General features: G+C 42.7%; 1 protein-coding gene and 2 non-coding genes across 3 annotated transcripts; all 3 read left to right on the top strand.

The window, feature by feature from the left end:
- Positions 1-2,543: 2,543 nt before the first annotated feature.
- On the top strand, positions 2,544-2,707 carry LOC117440414 (U1 spliceosomal RNA). The gene has a single exon (XR_004551272.1). It is a non-coding gene; the product is annotated as a U1 spliceosomal RNA (small nuclear RNA).
- A 1,654-nt stretch (positions 2,708-4,361) lies between these two features.
- On the top strand, positions 4,362-4,525 carry LOC117440409 (U1 spliceosomal RNA). Its single transcript, XR_004551268.1, has one exon. It is a non-coding gene; the product is annotated as a U1 spliceosomal RNA (small nuclear RNA).
- An 8,088-nt stretch (positions 4,526-12,613) lies between these two features.
- LOC117439645 (uncharacterized) lies at positions 12,614-15,164 on the top strand. The gene is made up of 5 exons (XM_034075630.2): positions 12,614-12,907; positions 13,012-13,200; positions 13,608-14,089; positions 14,178-14,310; positions 14,428-15,164. Exons 2-5 carry the CDS (start codon positions 13,026-13,028, stop codon positions 15,162-15,164), a joined length of 1,527 nt encoding a protein of 508 aa, XP_033931521.1. The 5' UTR covers positions 12,614-12,907; positions 13,012-13,025.
- Positions 15,165-16,268: the final 1,104 nt, after the last annotated feature.

Below are 16,268 nucleotides of genomic sequence, written 5' to 3'. Positions count from 1 at the left end.
TGCAACTCAAAGAGTTTGACACAAATACTTTAAAAGCATTGGGACGTAGTGCAAAAGGAACCATATATATTACACTTAATTTAAATACATTTTGGGAAATTAATTAAAAAGCCAGGAGAACACTCACTAAAACAATCCAAAAATAGGACAAGACGAGTTAGAAATACAAGGATAAGATATAAATAGTGTTGTTAAAAAGCAATGGCAATTAAACAAGTCCTCCCCCTGGGTTTAAAAGAAAAGAGACTTCCAGCTAACCTGCAGTGTTCTGGTAGTGTGTTCCAGATATATGGAGCATAATACCTGAACGCTGCTTCTCCATGTTTAATTGTGACTCTGACTGATCAGAGTAAGGCCAGTGTAAAGATTTCAAACGGCAGTGATGTGATATACTCTGTTGTTAGTAAGGACTCGTGTCTGGCTTTTATTCATTATTTATAATATTACTGATTAAAACTGAGCACTGTCTTTAGTTCATTACTTCTTGGCCTCAATAACTAATTATCTCGTTTTTATCTTTGTTAAATTGAAGAAGGCTCTTACGCATCAAATTAGTGATTTGTGAATGCATTTACTCGGTGCTTGTAAGGGTGCGTTCACACCTGCCTTGTATAGTCCGGTTGAATCGAACCCTGGTGCGTTTAGCCGCTTGGTGTGGTTCATTTGGGTCGGTGTGAACGCAGTCCGAGACCTCTTAAGTGAACTAAACAACCGGACTCTGGTCCGCTAAAATAGGTGGTCTCGGAGCGCTTGCTTGCGAACTCTGGAGCGGTTCATTGCTGGTGTGAACGCATTCCGCACCAAAACATAGGAAGCGCAGTATTTACGTGTCACAAGAACGCGGATATCTTCAAAAATCTTTAGCGAAAGAGTCTTTCAAGACATCCGCGGTTGTTTAGTTAAAGAGTAAAGCAGAATTAAGTGTTGAACAGTGTCGTGTAAAGTAAACATTCTCCGTCAGCTACATAAAAGTAAGAACACCTGTCGTCGGTGAAACACCCCTCCTCTGCAGAACGTCTCTCATGGATAAGCAGGAAACGAACACCGACAGGCTGATCAGGAGCCCGACGTGAAGCGGAGGGATCTAGATCGGCATGAAGGTGTTCTTTTCCCCATAATGACTGCTGCACATTATGCCGCTTATTACATAGCCACATTCTCTACAAAGTAACGACATGACTCCCAATATTAATTAAAATGCTTTTGTGGATTTAGAAAATTATTTTATTGATTTAAAAAATAGTTGTATGTATATAAATGTACATGCATCCGCTAAGAAAAATAGTCCGTTGTTACTGTTTGAACTAACGTAGCAACGGCAGGAACTGCTTCGATAGCGTTTTTGAGGAGTTTTTTTATTACAGATTTGAAAATCGTTGCTTGCTTTAAAAGTAGCACAATTCATTATGTCAAACCTTGGGAAGTATCTAGATATCCCTGCCCTAATGCCAAAGTAACTGGCAACTGAATATGTGTCGCCGTCTGACCTATGTCTGGAGTCTGGACCGCTGCGTAAAAAGGAGGGTTTCTGCCCGTTACTTCTCCGCTGTTTTCTTGTCGCTCTTGTCTTGTCAGTTAGTTTCAGCCAAACTGTATACAGTTAAATCGAACTGACTTCTTTGTGCAGATGTGAGCATCCCTAACAACGGTCAATAAATCCTTGACAGCGGTCTGTCTGTTCTGGATTAAAAACGTGTCACGTGTTTTGAATTGACCAATCAGAATCGAGTATTCAACAAAGCCATGTAATAATGTTTTTTAACGGACGTTGTTTGATTATATAATGTCTGTTGATCTCCAGACTAACAGCAGCATGAGAATAACCTGCCGAAAGTGCCGATGCTCCATGGCGGAGGCTCCGCTAGAAATTGCCGGGATTTGCGTTTGTACCCCCTTAATGTCTGACCAATGGTTGAACAGCATTTCCGTGCACATGACTTGTGTTTAAAGTTTATAGTCCCTTTGAGTTTTTGCCAGTGTGAACGCAAACCGAACCTTCTGAAAAATGAAACAATGTAACAAACTGTGGTCTGGTGCGCACCAGATAGCGGACTATTAGGTGTGAACACACCCTAATTGAATCATCATTTCATGTATATTAACACATCATGTTTAGTTATTGTTTAAACTGTTAGAACGATGGGTTTCTTTTGGAGGCTGCTGTTTGTGTTAATGCATTGCCTTTATATTTACAGAACCAGCATTGTTACCACTCCAGACCACTCGGTGGCAGTACCAGGAATGTCAGTTGCCTGCCAACAGCAGCAAAGTGTTTGAAATGAGAGGAAGTGTTTGAAATGGGAGTTGGGGGGGGGGGCGGGGTTGTTGCAATGTAGCATGTTGCTTCATGGGATATATATCCAAGTTAAATTGAAAGATCTTTGTCATCTTACGCACAAAAGACAGTATTTTGTGTTACATTCCCTGTAGATAATCCTCCCCTTTTTATATGTCTTAGTTTTTGGTAGTCTCTATATTTGCAGCACCTTTATTCAGTGTATCATGTGTGTGAATTAGGTGCCTGACTCCGATGTGTACAACTCATACTTACCTGGCAAGGGAGATACCATGATCAAGAAGGTGGTTCACCCAGGGCGAGGCTTGGCCATTGCACACCGGTCGAGCTGACCTCTGCGAATTCCTCAAATGTGGGAATCTCGATTGCATAATTTGTGGTAGTGGGGGACTGCGTTCGCGCTCTCCCCTGATAACTTGTAAAATGACAAAATAATTCTTAAAAGTCTACAACACTGGCATTTTGAGAAGCAATGTAACTGTAAGAGGGTTGTGAGTTTTAAATTGAATCGTCAGTAAAAGTGGGAATACAAATTGTAAAAATTCTGAGCTGCCAGTAGTAGTTTCAGTTATAATGTTATTAATATTCACTCACACATATATATAATTTAAACACAAATATATTTTAAATTCTGTGGAGAGTTCCTGCTCTCGTAAAAATAATTATCCAAAATATTTTTTAAATATAAACCTTTTCAGAAAAATACTCACTTGGCATTTACGCATGCTCTGGCCGTTTTAATATGTAGATTTTCAGAACCTAGAGTTGTATGGGGACTTGTTCTGTCCAATCGCATCTAACTGTTATTGCAGTACTTCCAGGAAATATCCCTACATCTTTATTGTGTGAAAATAGTCATATTCTTTCCACGAGTGCATCAACATGTTTTTTTTTACTTTATTACAATGTGTATAAATCTTGTTTTCGGAGCTGGAAAGTATTGTCCCAGAAAAAGCTGCAAGAAGTTGTTTATTTTATGGCAGGAAGTGTATTTAAGAGCGCATTTCAACAGCATGCAACTCAAAGAGTTTGACACAAATACTTTCAAAGCATTGGGACGTAGTGCAAAAGGAACCATATATATTACACTTAATTTAAATACATTTTGGGAAATTAATTAAAAAGCCAGGAGAACACTCACTAAAACAATCCAAAATAGGACAAGACGGGTTAGAAATACAAGGATAAGATATAAATAGTGTTGTTAAAAAGCAATGGCAATTAAACAAGTCCTCCCCCTGGGTTTAACAGAAAAGAGACTTCCAGCTAACCTGCAGTGTTCTGGTAGTGTGTTCCAGATATATGGAGCATAATACCTGAACGCTGCTTCTCCATGTTTAATTGTGACTCTGACTGATCAGAGTAAGGCCAGTGTAAAGATTTCAAACGGCAGTGATGTGATATACTCTGTTGTTAGTAAGGACTCGTGTCTGGCTTTTATTCATTATTTATAATATTACTGATTTAAAACTGAGCACTGTCTTTAGTTCATTACTTCTTGGCCTCAATAACTAATTGTCTCGTTTTTATCTTTGTTAAATTGAAGAAAGCTCTTACGCATCAAATTAGTGATTTGTGAATGCATTTACTCGGTGCTTGTAATTGAATCATCATTTCATGTATATTAACACATCATGTTTAGTTATTGTTTAAACTGTTAGAAAGATGGGTTTCTTTTGGAGGCTGCTGTTTGTGTTAATGCATTGCCTTTATATTTACAGAACCAGCATTGTTACCACTCCAGACCACTAGGTGGCAGTACCAGGAATGTCAGTTGCCTGCCAACAGCAGCAAAGTGTTTGAAATGAGAGGAAGTATTTGAAATGGGAGTTGGGGGGGGGCGGGGTTGTTGCAATGTAGCATTGCTTCATGGGATATATATCCAAGTTAAATTGAAAGATCTTTGTCATTTTACGCACAAAAGACAGTATTTTGTGTTACATTCCCTGTAGATAATCCTCCCCTTTTTATATGTCTTAGTTTTTGGTAGTCTCTATATTTGCAGCACCTTTATTCAGTGTATCATGTGTGTGAATGAGATGCCTGACTCCGATGTGTACAACTCATACTTACCTGGCAAGGGAGATACCATGATCAAGAAGGTGGTTCACCCAGGGCGAGGCTTGGCCATTGCACACCGGTCGAGCTGACCTCTGCGAATTCCTCAAATGTGGGAATCTCGATTGCATAATTTGTGGTAGTGGGGGACTGCGTTCGCGCTCTCCCCTGATAACTTGTTAAATGACAAAAATATTCTTAAAAGTCTGCAACACATTTCGATAATCAATATAACTGTAAGAGGGTTGTGAGTTTTACAAAATCGAAGTTGACTTGTCAGTGAAAGTGGGAATCCAAATTTGAAAAAGTCTGTGCTACTATTTAAAAGACTTGGGAAGTTCAGTTATAGTGTTATTAATATTCACTCACACACAGTGGTGTAGTGGCCGTTGGACGCGGGGGTACGCCGTACCCCCACTTATTTGGAGCATGATGTTTTTTTTCAATAGTCTAATAAATATAAAATCATTGCCAGTGTTATCAGTTGCAAGTGTGTATTTGTTGTAATAATGATAAAAACATAATACATTTCACAATAATTATAATAAGAAATAAAAACGATTTCCTTAAAAAATTATGATTCGTCATCAGGCTCGTGTGCGAGCCGATTTTGCCAATAGAGTCTGTCTGCAGACCGCAGCAAGGAGGCGTTTCCTATAGGGGCGTTTCCTATAGGGCGTTTCCTATAGGGGCGTTTCCTATAGTGAACGACGGGAGCCGGCTCTCGCCCGCGAACGAGACGTTTTTTGTTTTGTTTTTGCGGAGGGATCTAGATCGGCATGAAGGCACATTATGCAATGTGGACATTATCCCGCTTATTACACATGGCCACATTCTCAACAAAGTAACGACATGACTCCCAATAATAATTGAAATGCTTTTATGGATTTAGAAAAAGATTTTATTGATTTAAAAAATAGTTTTTTGTATTGATTTAAATTGACATGCATCCGCTAAGAAAAGTAGTCCGTTGTTACTGTTTGAACTAACGTAACAACGGCAGGAACTGCTTCTATAGTGTTTTTGAGGAGCTTTTTAATTACAGATTTGAAAACATCGTTGCTTGCTTTAAAAGTAGCACAACTCATTATGTCAAACCTTGAAAGATATCCCTGCCCTAATGCCAAAAGTAACTGGCAACTGAATATATGTCGCCGTAGCGATGATGTATATGGCTGGACCGCTGAGTTGATCTCAAAGCACGCTCCCCTCTCCTGCAGGGAGAAAAACTATATTTATATACTTTATATAGGTTGATACAGTAGCCCCTTTTTTAAAATAGTTTTTATAGGTGTTGCCATCTGTTTTGTGTAGCGTGGTTCTACAAGCAAGTCAATGCATTAATTGGGTGGTATCAGAGAGTTACACGGGTCTGTAAATGCAATGAAAACAATTGGCCACAGCAAATAATTTATATTAAACATGTAATTTTTACTTTTGAATACTTTAGTACAAAGGATGTCTTGAATAATTTAAGTGATATATGTGTACACATATAAATCATTAGTCAAAACAGCGCTACATTTGATTTAATTAAAAGGTATAATATGTGGTAAACTGAAGAGCCCTTTGGGAGCCGAAAGAGCCGGCTCTTCTTGGTGAGCCAAATGATCCGGCTCAGCAAGAAGAGCCGGAATTCCCATCACTAGAACAATGACTTCTTCTGCGAGGATTTATAAAAGCAGCTGGATAAAAAAAGTTAGGAAACGCCCCTATAGGAAACGCCTCCTTGCTGCAGTCTGCAGACAGACCCATCTCGATTTTGCGGCAGCTCTTTCCCTCAAGAACACTCACGAAAAAGCTCTATAATGGCAGAAAAAAATGTTACTTGACTTATTTTCTAAAAAGAATATAATTCACAAGAAGAAAGAGGCTAGCAGCACCGAAGCTACAAGTGAAGCTGCTACTACATCATCAGAAGAGCCGCCTGAAGACGTGGATAATTCTAGCACTAACGTTAACGTTAGCTGCGCTAGCAACGTTCCCCTGGCTAGCTCAAGCTCAGCTGTCCCAGAGGTATGGACGGAGGAGATGTGGCGGAGGAAACAAGAGTGTGTGTGTGTGTGTGTGTGTGTGTGTGTGTGTGTGTGTGTGTGTGTGTGTGTGTGTGTGTGTGTGTGTGTGTGTGTGTGTGTGTGTGTGTGTGTGTGTGTGTGTGTGTGTGTGTGTGTGTGTGTGTGTGTGTGTGTGTGCGCGTGCGCGCGCGTGCAATGTAGGCTAGGTCTAATCAGAATAATTTCAAGTCCAGATTCAATGTTGTTTGCATAAGTAGGCTATATTTTTCGTTTCGTTTATTTAATAAGTTAATTTCAAGACAACTTTGGGAATTTTGTTTGTTTTCAGAGAGAGAGAGAGAGAAATACTGTAGTTTATGCAATTTAGGCCTATACATTGTTTATGTAATTGATGTGCCAGTGTGTCCATGGTTTTGAGTCTGTGTGTGTTGAGCGCAGCGCCGTCTGCTTTTTGCAGTACAGTAACTAAAGTAGGACTAAGCATACCAGTAGTTTCTGTGGACCTGTCTGCCCGTTTTGTGAATGCACTGCGCACGTGCGCACTTGTGTGGCATTGTTTGGAGCTAATTAAAATAGCGTCCCCCCAGTAAAAAAATCCCCACTACACCACTGCTCACACATATATAATTTAAATAAAATGTGATTTTTTTTTATTCTGAGCCGAGATCATGCTCTTGTACAAAACATTTACAAAAATATTGTTTAATATAAACCTTTGCAAAAAAATATACACTATTGGCATTTACACGTGCTCTTACCGTTTAATATGTATATTTTTGGAACCTAGAGTTGTATGGGGACTTGTACTGTCCAATCGCATCTAGCTGTTATTGCAGTACTTCCAGGAACAGTGCATCCCCTAATAATTTAAACTAGTCCGATGATTAATATCACTGCATCTTTATTGTGGGTAAATAGTAATATTCTTTCCACAAGTGTATCAACATGTTTTTGTAAATATTAACTAATGCTTAACTAACAATAATGCTTAATTTATTATATCAAAACAATGCCTGTCTATCTAGCATAAAATCACAATAAGCTGCTAGCAACTGGGGGGGGGGGGGGGGGGTCAAACTGTTATTTTGAAGGCCCGATTTTCTAACGCTGTGCATTCAGTAAGCGTTGGACCGGAAGACCATAAACGGTTTTGAAAACTTCTGTCACGTAGTGATCATCTTCTCAATAAAACATCTTTGCTGATGTTTTTTCGAGTCTTCTGGCCAATCAGAATCAAGATTGTTGCCAGAAGTCTCCACGGAGAATAACTTTGCGGTAGAACTATTCTTTCATGGGTACAACTTCAGATACAAATGAACAGAATCAAATATGACCCCGGTTTGATGATTGACAGGTCACAGAACAATGGGAGCTATCTACCCTTACCCACAATTTAAAGTAATTCACACAGACTATCTCCTCTTTGCTCTTCTCTCTGTGTGGAGCAGCAAGTTCAGCTGTCAGAACAAAGTGAAAAACAAACAATAGCATAACATAATATTAATATGTTTGGTAGTAATAGTGTCAATACTTTATTCCACCGTTTTAATGCCTGACATAGTGCTAACATAAGCATTTCCCAATTTGGGATAGTTAAAGTATCCATCTATCTGGTATAAAGCAATGTTAGGGTATCAATTACCTCTTGTAAACTACAGTGATGCAAATTAGTCGCTTTTCGGCGCCTACCGCTTTTTTAACGCTGATTTGGGTGACTTGTGTAATTCGTGGAGAACCGAAGAGTTTTCGTTTTGGTGGGGGGGGTCCGACTACAGACAATTTCTCACTTCAAAAAAGAAGAAGAAATCTAGATCGCAAAATAATTAAACAAGGGAGTGCCTGTTTTTCCTGGCCAAGGACAGGTTCCTTGAACACAACACGAGCGTAACGTGTCTTCACGTGGTTATGTCTCGTCTGAAAGGAGTGTAGACTACTAGAGTGCTGACGGAGAGCACCGGAACGTCGCTCCAGCTCTTCAAATATTGCAGTACCCATAAGGAGCCGTACACATGCCGCAGTGTTTGCGTGGCTGTGTCTTTAGTTGTAAGCACAGTGGCGATCTGTTGTTATTAGCATCTGGTTAGCTAGCTATGCTAATGAATTTAAAGAGCTTTTCTACAACTAGGTGGAAGAGAGCTCTCTCCTGAGAGGCTCAAATAACCTCAGCTCAGTGAGGTTAAGGCACACCTTGATATGATCATTATAGTTATTAATGAGACATTAAAGACTAAATTAAAAACAGGTATAAAATACTATGACAGTGACAAAAAAGTTGTTAAAAATAACAAGAATAGAGTTTAAAAGAGTGATTTCTAAAATATCCAAAAAGAAAAATCTGCTTACAGTTCTGTTTCAAATGGGTGTTGAAAGATGTACCCATAGATCTCCTCATGTTGCTCTCAAAGTGCACCAGATTGATGCTTTTAACTTCAATATTTAAAAAAAAATCCATCCTTGTGTCCATATCTTTCTGTTTTGGTGGTCATGCCACAACCGTGCACGTGCATGCATGCGTGAGTCATAGTAAAATATCTGGATTAAGAGGTTGCTTTTTCTTTGCACAGAATGAAAGAAAGGCCAAATGAATGGGCTGTGATTTTAGTTTTTTTAATCAGAGGTTGAGTTCAATAATGTGTACGGCCCTCGGAGGATGTATAGGAAAAAGGTTCCCCACCCCTGCTGTAAATAATAATAAAAACCCTTGATTTATAACTTAACATCTCTGTCTCCTATTGATCTGAGTATATTATAAAGAATAGCCAGTTAATTGAAGTATTATAGCACAGGTCAGATGGTATATTACGCTGTTTTTTTTCTGCTTCGTATAGTTCTCTCTTTTTTCACCATACCTGTGTTTGCATCACTGAAACTAAAAAATGTTGGTATACAAGTTATGTATGTTGTTTTTGTCTATGCTGTCAGGCATTACAGTGAGAAGCAGAGATAGCGACCAGTTCTCCGCATCCTGAATCCCCAAGCTCCAGGAGATCGACAACAGGCTGTTGTGGTGCCATCAAAAGAGGCCCATTTGTATCGGGAAAAGAGAAAGGCTTTTCCACACCTCCGGTGGAGCTGCTCAGCAAGGCCACTGCCATGGCCAAAGCAGAGAAGCTCCTTCGAGCCAACCACAAGCCCTCACGCCAGCAGTGCCTGGGAAAGCTGGTCTTGCCATTTGGCCAGTATGTCAACGCACCCTTTCACTGGCTAGTGGAAAATGACGTGGGCTACATAACGTTGTAAGTATATTATATTTAATACAATGTTTTTGCTAAGCGTTTATATAAGTTGTGTTTATGGCTATTATAAAAGTGTAGTATTCATCTTTACAAAGTTCGTTTTTCTCCTCATCACAATTGCAGTGCTTTTACGACGATGACACTAAATGTTTATTATTGCAGTCTGCTTGATAAGCACAAAGTAGAAGTGGAAGACCCACACCGGAAGGGAGATGTGGGGAACCGGTGGGTAAAAGACTTTCTCACAGAATACGGAGAGAGCTTCCCACAAGTCTCCTGTCTCCTCGAGGCCAATGTGGACAGGTGGATCTACGGCCAAAAGGGCTTTGAGAACAGCACCTTTCAGGAGATGTGGGAACTCTATGGCCAGTACAAATCCCAAAAGGACAGCCCTGTGAAAGGCAATGGTGTCCAGAGGGAAAGGATGGGGAAAGCCTACAGGTCTGTGAGCAAGTGGTTGCACACACCAGTGACCCAAATTACCAGCGTACAGTTGAAGAGGTTCCGTAAATACATCACGGACAAGGAACAAGTAAGTGTTTAATTTATTATTCCTGTGTTATCACACAGGAAGAGTTGCAAATCATGGTCACATCATACTGTCATATCAATATCAGCACTCCTGCTAAATGTGTTGTTTTATTTTGGTCATTAAAAACTGGCATCAAATTATCATTACATTTGTTTTCACTAACCTCAGACGAGCACGCTGGACTCATCCTCGTTGCCAGGGGATGATGCTGAACTGGTAGCTGCGAGCCAGGCTGTGGAAGAAGGCAAGTGAGACACAGTTAATATATGAAGGAAAACATGTTCAAAAATAATAATCCTAATTCAAATGTGCTTTGTTTGGTACATTTTTAGATAGGATCAAGAAAAGGCCCAAAGCAACTGCTTACCGACCTGGAGGCACTGCTGTCAGGCCCGAAGCTGCTGCTCATTTTCCTGATGTGTCTGTCCAGCATGAAACTGCTGCCGCCGCCCGGCCTACTGTTGCTGCCGCCCTGCTGCTGCTGCTGCCGCCTGGCCTGCTGCAAAAAAGCATACATCTGGGCATAAAACCTCTGCTGGCCATCCCAAAGAAACAGAGGTCACTCGGCCTGAAGATGTTGCTACTGCTGCTGTCCAGCCTGCTCCTACTATCCGGCCTGCTACTGCTTCTGTGAAGGCAAAGAAGCCAACATCGAGGCACAAAACCTCTGCTGGCCATCCAAAAACCCCGGAAGTCACTAAGTCCTGCACAGTCCTGCTGACCCAGATATGTCCCCTTCATATGTCCCCTTCGACATCCACGGCTTTTGACCTTCCGATGGCATCTCACCCGAGTGACGCAGAAGTAAAGATAGTTGTACTAGTGGAAAATTGCTTAATTCCTTCATTGAATAATGTTATACCATAACTTCTTACCCTATAAGTCTCTAATGTATTCCATGTTATGCGTGTTACAGGTGGATCTAGAGGGCTGGGTGCGTTTGTGGGAGAACCCTGGTGGCATCCCATCTGCCGACATATCCTGGCTGAAAGAGGGCTGTTTTCCCCCGTTCAGACATACAAGGACATCAGAGGTCAGATCAAGAGGCGACGGGTGATGAAGTCTGACCGGATGTGGATTTATCCCCCGGGACCTCCTGGCTTTGTCGGGGGCGGTCTGCCTACTCCGCAGCTATTTTTTAGGAGCCGGGTCTTTGTGTGGCGCCCCGTTGGAGTGTGGAGGTACTCGCTCAAGTGTCCGCGGGGTATCTCCCCCGGACACTGTGTCGGCAGTGGGAGAAATGTGCACCTCTCCAAGTCTGGCTACCACTCCAAGGTATACATTCTCTCTGACATTACAGTTGAAAATGTGTTTCTATGTATGAAATGGGCACTGAAAGTTTTATGCTGGCCTTCATTTTGATTTCCCTGTCTATTTTATAGGTACGTCTCATCTGTGATGTGTCCGGCTGGTACACAGTGATCACAGAGGTGCTGTCCTGCGGACCCCGTACAAAGGCAGCCAGGAGCAAAGAGGGTGTCTCAGTGGGCCGGTGGCTTGCGTGGGATAACGCCATCCTATCCCAGCTCAGCGAGGCTCACCAAGCCATCTTTCCTGCCGTCCTTACCACCATGTGTGTTTATTTCACATTCTATACCAAACTATACTATACATTAACATGTGTGTGCATTTCAATTTTTTCAAAATGTGTCATATATCAACTGTGACTCTACTTACAGGCATGGCGTAGACAGGAATTCCGTGCACCTTCTGAGGGACGGGACTAAAGGGAACACAATGGAGAAGGTGTGGCGGCAGGTACAGGAGAATCACCTCCATCACAAGGACCTGTACACCACACTCCTCGTGACCATAGCTGCACCCGGAGGGATCGTCTCTGCAATGAGGCAGACATTCCAGGCTCCACCTGCCAAAAAACAGCTCCCCATAGCGCGGCTCTTGCGCCATGCCTTCCTGCTGGCAGAGGCGAACAATGTGCAGGATTACCGGAGCCAGATCCTCTCCACTTTTGGCACCGTCATGAAGATGGATTCCACCAAGAAAGAATGTAAATCAAAACATCGTTCTTTACCGTACGATGCAAATCACATACAATTATCACACAAATGATGATGTTACATATAATTACAATATACCACATTGTGCTTCCTTTAAATAATAATTATTTATTTATTTTAAATACAGTTCAGGTGGTGAAGAAGCTGTCTGGGCAGGGACGTGGCTCGGCCGAGTGGTTTACCAGCATCGGCAACGAATACTACCAGATTGTTTCTTTTGTGCTGACTTGTGAGGAGTCTGCACAGAAGCTGCAACCCATGTGCCGTGGAGTCATGGACAGGTTCCAGCTGGCCTATCAACCGGTCCCTAAGATCCTTTACATTGACCGCGGGTGTTGTCGTGCTCAGGGCCCTACCGCCGCAGAGACAATGTTCCAGGAGTGGTTCGACGGTGGTATGGTTGTGCGTCTGGACATCTTTCACTGGATCCACCGGTTTGACGCAGCCGTACGCACAGACTCGCACAGCAAATATGGCGTGTTCAAGTCCACACTAGCCGGGGCAGTGTTGGCCTACAACCGCACCGATCTCGAGCTGCTGATCAAGGCCATCAGAGCCAAGGACCCGGACACATTCAAGTCCGTGTCGGAACAGGATGTCGTCCACCTGTACATCACCAGAGGTCAGCTGCAACACCACGTGCGGAGGGTTACACTCGGAGCTCAGGAAACGTTCTGGCTCATCCACCTGGCCATCGAGGAGCTGAAGGGCTTGGCTGGACCAGAGTGGAGTGAGCCTCTTTAAAACACCTGGTATGATCTCATACAAAAACATTATTTCAGCTTCAATACAGATGATGTAGCATATAAAGTGAGAATAATAAACTGTATGTGTGTATGTATATGTGCCTTTACAGGAGCCATTGATGAGATGTGGGTTGGGCAGCAGAGACACCTGGAGTGCATCCAGGATCCACCAGGGATGAATATGTATAGGGTGGCCCGCACCACAACCATCAACAGTGTGGACCTGCCCTACTACAAAAGTCTGCGTGGAAGCAACAGCCTGGATCGATTCCACAAGTCTCTGCCTCACATGATCCCAGGTACACAAGTGTAGTCGCTTTAATTAATAATAACAATATACACGTCTAATAATAAAAAGCAATTTCAAAAAGCGTAGGAACAGGAAAGCAGTTGGAATTAAAAGCAAATTAATCCTCTTGAAATAGAACATGTCAAATAGGAGAACATTAAACATTTCAATTGGCCTATGCATACAAATATGGTACGCTTCAAAATTGTTCTACGTGTTATTCCAGGTTGCAGATAAGCATTTCCCAAGCTCAGTAATAACCAAAATATCTAAGCTGATCTGCAGATGTCACACGTTGCCTGCCCATCTCTTTTCTTTTTTGTTGCATCAAATGATGGATTTGGTGTAAACAATAAAACACTAACATTTACACAACAATAAAAGCTTTCCGTTACTCTGCTACCCTCCTCTTCTCAGGTCCCCATTGTGCAGCACGGCCATATCAGGTTTACCTGATAAGTGGCATCGCACGGTGGATCTGTGACAGGAGCACCGACGCAGTGTATGGTGGCAAGGGACGGCGTCACAGGACATACTCGGCGCCTCTCATCCACCGCCTCAACACCCGCTGTCAGCAGCTGTTTGGAGAGACTGTGGAGGAGAATTTCCAGGCCCCCGATGAGGTGGATTCCCACGAGCTGCTGGGGTTGGAGTACCTCTTCAGCCAGAGCACTGGTGAATCAGGATCTGGCCCCTTTACACTGGAGGACATCATCCACGATGGCCCGGTCCAGATGAGGAGGTGGTTAAGCCCGGGCAGCCAACTCCAGATCCAGAGGCAGATGAGGCGTACCAGAGCGACGGGGAGTCACATTGCGAGGGAGACAATGTGCTGGATGCCATCCTGCCCCACATCACACTCGTCAGACGAAACCTCCACTGTCCACCCGCCTGCTTTTGTAAGTGAATGAAATTTAAAATGCACTGTATCAGTGGTCAATGTATCCATTTTAACTTACCACATTTTCTATGTCATTTCTTTAACAGAAGGATGCCTGCAGTCAAAACCCTCTTCCCGGCTTCCAGCAGTTGGAGAGGTTCTGCTCCCTGCTGGTGGAGATGGGACTCGTAGATGACCACCATCTTGAAGGCGTACGAGAGGATCCAGCACCGGGTTTTGGTAGACGATCCCGTCTTATCTAAAGCAGGCTTTCCTCTGCCAAAGATCAACATTAAGACGGTGCGTGACTTCATCCGCGCTCAAGAACGCCTCCTCAACCTGCGTGCAACCAACCAGCCAGCGATGCTCTCCAAGACAACTTCCGTTTCCTGTGCCCACTTGCCTCCAGCGCCACACCAGCCAGCAGTCCTCCCTCCACCAGACTACCCGCTGATGCAGTACGTGCCGACACCCAGCACGGCAGGGACCAAGTCGTTGAAGGGAAGGAGGGACATGATCGCGCCTCTCTCACACCCTCAGACATCACTGCCACCTGTGTCACGGCCCCCAGACCTTTGCCCTCCCCCTCTCCATCCACAGTAACCCGGGCGATTGCTGGCCCCTCCACGAGGCCCATCGTGCCTGCCATTGCTGGACGTCCCATACTGCCTGCCACCAGTACCATCGCCAGACCTGTGCCCTCCCTTTTCCCTGGCCCCATCCTGCCTGCCAGTCAGCCAACCCCAGCCATTGCTAGGCCCTCCTCAATGCCCTTACTGCCTGCCATTCAGGCAACCCCGTCTGCTGATGTGTCTGTCCCCCCTACTCTCGAGTGCATTCCCTCATCATGGGCAAGGTCCACGCTTTACAAGCGCAAGGGGATGGACGAGCCCTCGGGAGTAGGAGCCAAAGTGTCCCGGGTTCAAAAGCTGCCGACGTGCACGTGCTGTGGCCAACCCACTCAGGGGCACAAAAAGTACAGGCGCAAAGTCTTCTGCCCTGTGAAGAGGATGTCTCCATCAAAGGGTCTGGAGAACACAGTCTACAACAGTTACCAACATTTTAGAGCTGTTGTTGACGTGTTGGAGCAATGACCTGTTGCTATGTAAATATTGTAAATGGTCATTTAAATGTTTTTCAACTTGCTGTGTTATCATTTTTATTTTTCATGTTGAGTTTTGTATTTATTATGTATATTGTAAATATATGTACGTCATTAATGTAAATAGTTTTATGTACATTACACGTTTTTATCCAAAGCGACTTACATACTCAATCCTGTGGGCAATCCCCACAGGAGCAATTTGGGGTGAAGTTTATTTTTCATGTCGACTTTTATATTTGATGTATATTGTAAATAGTTTTCATTCATATGTACGTCATTAATGTAAAAAGGTGTAAATACTTTTTATGTACATTACATGTTACTTGTTAGATGCGTTTATCCAAAGCGACTTACATACTCAATACTGTGGGGTGAAGTGTCTTGCCCAGGGACACAACGACATGCTGACTAGATCAGGGGAGCACAGGTTCAAACCCCACTGCAAACACCAATGCACTGCGCCACAGCCTCCCTGTACATAATTGTACATCTAATTTGTATCCATTTCAGCTTTTTTACCTGTGTTTACCTTAGTTTATGTTGCTGTTGCCATCCTTTATACTGAATCAATGAAGGTGAATGGTTGCTCAGAAAAAGTCCTAAAGAATCCAACTGGGTTCAATAGCTGGATCATTCCTGTTCTTCTTCTGCAGTGGAGTGAGATCTCGTTGTCGTTCACTTGCATAACAACAAATGTTACTTTACAAGAAGTCATTGATACCCTAACATTTGATTCATACTAGCTGATAACAAATAAATCCTGGGATCTACAAAAGTGAATGTGTTCCATGCATCTGATTTGTATCCAGTTGAGCTTTTTTACCTGTGAATGTATGTTAATGATAAACGTTATGTATATAAGAAATTCCAAAGCCAGGCTGATAAAGACAGCCATTGCTGCAAAAAGTAAACTGTGTTGATTATCTATTATTCCAACTGGCATCAGATAATTAATATAAGTTCAAAAAATAAATATTAAAATGCTTCAAATTGTTTATCCTATCAACACTAAGCTATTGTGATTACAATGAGCAGTTGATAATTTGGACTCCTTAGACTCTAAGGAGTCCAAATTATCAACTGACATTCCATT

Source organism: Pseudochaenichthys georgianus, chromosome 24, assembly GCF_902827115.2.
Source record: "Pseudochaenichthys georgianus chromosome 24, fPseGeo1.2, whole genome shotgun sequence".
Taxonomy (NCBI): domain Eukaryota; kingdom Metazoa; phylum Chordata; class Actinopteri; order Perciformes; family Channichthyidae; genus Pseudochaenichthys; species Pseudochaenichthys georgianus.
Note: the sequence above shows the minus strand (reverse complement) of the source record. Positions and strands in the feature narration are given on the sequence as shown.